Genomic DNA, 6,000 nt, shown 5'->3' on the forward strand with positions numbered 1-6,000 from the left:
GCCAACTGAGAGACCTGAGCACCTAGGACCATACGTCGGGACTACCGGCCGTGGTGACTCCTTGCTGTCCCCAGTCCGCCTGGCCTTGCTGCTATTCCAGTTTCAACTGTTCTGCCTGCGGTTATGGAACCCCTACCTGTCCCAGACCTGCTGTTTTCAACTCTTAATGATCGGCTATGAAAAGCCAACTGAGATTTATTCCTGATTATTATTTGACCATGCTTGTCACTTATGAACATTTTTGAACATCTTGGCATGGTTCTGTTATAATCTTCACCCGGCACAGCCAGAAGAGGACTGGCCACCCCTCATAGCCTGGTTCCTCTCTAGGTTTCTTCCTAGGTTTTCGCCTTTCTAGGGAGTTTTTCCTAGCCACCGTGCTTCTACACCTGCATTACTAGCTGTTTGGGGTTTTAGGCTGGGTTTCTGTACAGCACTTCGAGATATTAGCTGATGTAAGAAGGGCCATATAAAATAAAATTGATTGATTGATTGAGAATAACAACAAAAAAATCCAGAAAAACGCATGTCAAAAATGTTATAAATTGATTTGCATTTTAATGAGGGAAATAAGTATTTGACCCCCTCTCAATCAGAAAGATTTCTGGCTCCCAGGTGTCTTTTATACAGGTAACGAGCTGAGATTAGGAGCACACTCTTAAAGGGAGTGCTCCTAATCTCAGTTTGCTACCTGTATAAAAGACACCCGTCCACAGAAGCAATCAATCAATCAGATTCCAAACTCTCCACCATGGCCAAGACCAAAGAGCTCTCCAAGGATGTCAGGGACAAGATTGTAGACCTACACAAGGCTGGAATGGGCTACAAGACCATCGCCAAGCAGCTTGGTGAGAAGGTGACAACAGTTGGTGCGATTATTCGCAAATGGAAGAAACACAAAAGACCTGTCAATCTCCCTCGGCCTGGGGCTCCATGCAAGATCTCACCTCGTGGAGTTGCAATGATCATGACAACTGTGAGGAATCAGCCCAGAACTACACGGGAGGATCTTGTTAATGATCTCAAGGCAGCTGGGACCATAGTCACCAAGAAAACAATTGGTAACACACTACGCCGTGAAGGACTGAAATCCTGCAGCGCCCGCAAGGTCCCCCTGCTCAAGAAAGCACATATACAGGCCCGTCTGAAGTTTGCCAATGAACATCTGAATGATTCAGAGGAGAACTGGGTGAAAGTGTTGTGGTCAGATGAGACCAAAATCGAGCTCTTTGGCATCAACTCATCTCGCCGTGTTTGGAGGAGGAGGAATGCTGCCTATGAACCCAAGAACACCATCCCCACCGTCAAACATGGAGGTGGAAACATTATGCTTTGGGGGTGTTTTTCTGCTAAGGGGAAAGGACAACTTCACCGCATCAAAGGGACGATGGACGGGGCCACGTACCGTCAAATCTTGGGTGAGAACCTCCTTCCCTCAGCCAGGGCATTGAAAATGGGTCGTGGATGGGTATTCCAGCATGACAATGACCCAAAACACACAGCCAAGGCAACAAAGGAGTGGCTCAAGAAGAAGCACATTAAGGTCCTGAAGTGGCCTAGCCAGTCTCCAGACCGTAATCCCATAGAAAATCTGTGGAGGGAGCTGAAGGTTCGAGTTGCCAAACGTCAGCCTCGAAACCTTAATGACATGCAGAAGATCTGCAAAGAGGAGTGGAACAAAATCCCTCCTGAGATGTGAGCAAACCTGGTGGCCAACTACAAGAAATGTCTGACCTCTGTGATTGCCAACAAGGGTTTTGCCACCAAGTACTAAGTCATGTTTTGCAGAGGGGTCAAATACTTATTTCCCTCATTAAAATGCAAATCAATTTATAACATTTTTGACATGCGTTTCTCTGGATTTTGTTGTTGTTATTCTGTCTCTCACTGTTCAAATAAACCTACAATTAAAATTATAGACTGATCATGTCGTTGTCAGTGGGCAAACGTACAAAATCAGCTGGGGATCAAATACTTTTTTCCCTCACTGTATATGTATTGGATGCTGAGAATGTGAAAACAGATGTGGTACTGTAACTTATATGGTGAATGATCGCTAGCTATGCAAAGCAGTGGGCAAATCTGTGTCAGACACAAACACAATAATTTATCTGTAGTCTTGACATAAATCATGAACTTTGACTGCATCCACTGACCTGAGGTATTCTCTTCTTAATGCCTTGAAAAAGGTCTCAGAAACGTTAACAATAGATGTGCAGCGGAAAAATTGCATGTGCTGGAGTTTTTCTAACATTTCTACTTCTTCCTCCTCCAGGTGAGAAGGGGGACAGCGGCCAGCGAGGACCCTACGGTAAATCCGGCAAGTCCGGCCAGTCCGGCCCCCGAGGGCCCAATGGCATCAAGGGCACCAAGGGGAGCATAGGAACCCAGGGTGAACCCTGCAAGGTCCAATACGCTGCCTTCTCCGTGGGCCGCAAGAAGGCCATCCACTCCAACGACTACTACCAGACCTTAGTGTTCGACACCGAGCTAGTCAACCTCTACGGCCACTTCAACATGTTCACCGGCAAGTTCTACTGCTACGTGCCGGGGATCTACTACTTCAGCCTGAACGTGCACACGTGGAACCAGAAGGAGACGTATGTGCACGTGATGCATAACGAGAGGGAGGTGGTGATCCTGTACGCTCAGCCCAGTGACCGGAGCATCATGCAGAGCCAGAGCCTGATGCTACAACTGGAGCGAGATGACCAGGTGTGGGTCAGGCTGTTCAAAGGGGAGCGAGAGAACGCCATATTCAGCGATGACTTTGATACCTACATCACTTTCAATGGACACCTCATCAAGCCAAAGAGCGAGGGGTAGGGGGAAGGGGACAGTTGGGTCTATGTCCCAAGTGGCACCCTATTCCCTATATAGTGCACTACTTTTGAGCAGAGCCATATGGGCCCTAATCAAAAGTAGTGTACTATATAGGGGAATATGGTGCTATTTGGGACGTAACAGACACGGTTGTGGGGTTGTGAGATATTATGGACATGTGTGAAACGAGACGGAGACAAAATCAGAAGAGTGATTGGTTCACAGTTCATAGTAGAATATCTCCTTCATTTTCTTATTGTGTCTTTTAATAAAAGTATTTTATATAACATAATCCAGATAGCAAAATATATAGTTTGAGAAGTAAGCCAAGTCTTAATCTGGCAAAAACATGTTGCACACACAGTCCGATAAAGATTGAGGATCTTTTGGATGTTTTAACAGGAAACCAAACAAAATGAATTCAAGATTGTCACTGTTGTGTTGTTGTGTTGTTGAGTTTAAAGTGCCTTGAGGGTGTGAAGAAGTGTCCTGCATCTGCAGCCATCACATTGCTGTACTGATGTCCCTTTTGGCTAGTAAACCTTAAAAAGTACTCCATGTCCCCCGGCAACACTAAGTGAACATCCCAAATGGCACCCTATTCCCTATATATTACACTACTTTCACCAGAACGCTATGGAGCCTGGTCAAAATTAGTGCACTAAATAGGGAACAGGGTGCCAATGAATGACCTTTCAGGAATTATGTATTTTTTAAATGTATTTTGTGTGATGGAAAGTATTATAATTCTTACCAACTTTGCACTCAGATAAACCATATGTTAGGTTAAGAGCACTCCTCATAGCTTTCACATGTAGATGTAGAGATATATCATCTTTTTGAGTTAGACAAAGATTGCTCTTAAATTACACTGTAAACATATCCTAAAATAAGTAGTGAAAGGGCTTTCCCAGGAAAAACTTCCAAAAAGGACTAATTCACAGTGAACAGGAGTTGGAACACTTTATATCTCGTCATTCAGGCTTTATTCCCTGATCGGATGAACACAGGCTACACAGGTATACTTCATATATCATAAAACAAGTCATACAATAACCTGGACTAGATAAAGAAACAGGTGCTAGAAGGGAATGAGACAAAGCATGGCATAGCTGTACATTCATTCACATAGCTGTATTCTGGTTGTTCAATGACTGTGGGCATTCAAAACCTGTAAGCAAACCTCTTTCCATTCAAATAGAAAAGGTCACTCCATTTATGCAGTGTTGTCTGTCTGACATTTGTAGACTGTAGTCAGCCCTGTCTGTGGAGTTATTGTACTAGGGTGGGATTGCCCTTTGAATATTTGAATAAAAAACCCAGCGCCAATATTGACAATATTGCTCCACTGTGGATGTAACCAAGCCTCCATAATACAACAATAGACTCAGCTTTACTGAAGGTACAATATCGGCTCAGCAATAATAGAAATGAAAATCGTATAGGGCAAAATCAGTTACATATACAATAATAATACTACATGGTGCTTTAACTGTTAAATGTTTTTTATTATGTTGTGCAAAGTTTTTGATATATACTATGTTTATTTTATTTTTACATATTGTAATATCAAGTGTAACGTGTTAGACCTCAGTGGTGAAAAAAATATCTACCGAAATATTTTGCCACAAGCCAGTATTCACTTTCCATGAAACCTTGAGTCATTGAAAATGTCCAGGGTGGTTTCAGAAAAAATAAAATTATGCGAGTTGACGTCCCTAGAGCTCACCGTTAGCCTCCGAGGCCAGGGCCCCATTCCAAACCAAACCCCAGCCCTGGGTCCTAGTTGGGCCCCGTTCAAAACCAAACCCCCACACCCTATCCCTGGGTCCTAGTTAACTTATTTTTCCTGGTCAGGCAACAGGGTCCGGACAAAGTCATCCAATCCTTTTTTATTAGCGAAAGATGAGCGAAAAAATTATCTAGGGAGAAAGGCCAGATATTGAATTTGGTTTGGAATTAGACCCCAGGAAATACTTAGCCAAGACCAGAAATGCCAGGAAATGTTTTAGTGCATGCAGACGTACATGTTTTATATAATAGACTGTTTGACTAATGCTGTTCAGCCACTGTGCATTGTTTGAAAGTAGTTTTGATATGATTAAGTTGAGTATGTATATGGGCCATATTCATTAAAAAGAAAAATAAATAATGCTCTGTTGTTTGTTTGAGGGATAGGGTGCATGAGATATATGGTGGTCTTGCATGCTTGTTTAGTTTTGTGTGTGTGTGTGTGTGTGTGTGTGTGTGTGCCTGTCTCTATTTCTTCTGGCTGTTTGATGGTGTGTACCTGCCAAACTTTCTCAGTGGACACAGTGGAATGTGCTTGGGAGAACAAAGCACACCAACCCAAACACAGACCTAGGGACAGCAAATATTATGCCTCTGTCTTTCTTACTGTAGTTAATACTTTCTCTCTCCTTCTCCATCTCCTTCTCCCTGTCCATCTCCTTCTCCCTCTCCCTCTCTCTGTCCATCTCCTCCTCCTTCTCCTTCTCCTCCTTCTCCTTCTCCCTCTCTCTGTCCCTGTCCCTGTCCCTGTCCCTGTCCCTGTCCCTGTCCCTGTCCCTCTCCCTCTCTCTCTCTCTCTCTCTCTCTCTCTCTCTCTCTCTCTCTCGCGCTCTCTCTGTCTCCCGCCCGTCCTCCTTCCCTCTCCCTCCCTCCCTCCTTCCTTCCTTCCCTCCCTCCCTCCCTCCCTCTCTCTCTCTCTCTCTCTCTCTCTCTCTCTCTCTCTCTCTCCCTCTCCTCCTTCTTCTTCTCTCTCCCGCCCTCCCTCTCCCTCTCCATATCCTTCTCCCTTTCCCTTTCACTCTCCCTCTCTTTATTTCATTCTCCATGCATGCATGCACACACAGAAATAAGAGCAATTATGCAATTTCACAACTTTATTGCGACAGTAAAACCATTGAATCACTTCTAAAGGCTCCTGGTTTTGCAGAGGTCTTCTGCTGCCATCTTGTGGCTTGGATTGGGAAAGCAGCTCTGTGTTTGATACTGACCAATTCCCTGTCCTGTCCTGTCCTGGCTCAATCCCAGCACTCCTCCTGTTCAACACACACACGCACATACACACTTCACAAACACACTGTCAGCACTACACTAACCCCCTCTACCCCCCACCCCCACACACCCCTGTACACCCTCACCTCAGTATCTCTGGCCTCCAGCCATTTAGCC

At 44.7% G+C, this 6,000-nt stretch overlaps 1 protein-coding gene across 1 annotated transcript in view; it reads left to right on the forward strand.

Moving 5' to 3' along the window:
- The window catches only part of LOC121575695 (complement C1q tumor necrosis factor-related protein 1), a 52,810-nt gene extending 47,862 nt beyond the window's left edge, over window positions 1–4,948 (forward strand). The window contains exon 4 of the mRNA XM_041888979.1: window positions 2,276–4,948. Coding sequence (XP_041744913.1) covers window positions 2,276–2,826 — 551 coding nt within the window. The 3' untranslated portion in view covers window positions 2,827–4,948. The remainder of the gene's footprint in view (window positions 1–2,275) is intronic.
- Window positions 4,949–6,000: the final 1,052 nt, after the last annotated feature.

Source organism: Coregonus clupeaformis, chromosome 1 (assembly GCF_020615455.1).
Source record: "Coregonus clupeaformis isolate EN_2021a chromosome 1, ASM2061545v1, whole genome shotgun sequence".
NCBI lineage: Eukaryota > Metazoa > Chordata > Actinopteri > Salmoniformes > Salmonidae > Coregonus > Coregonus clupeaformis.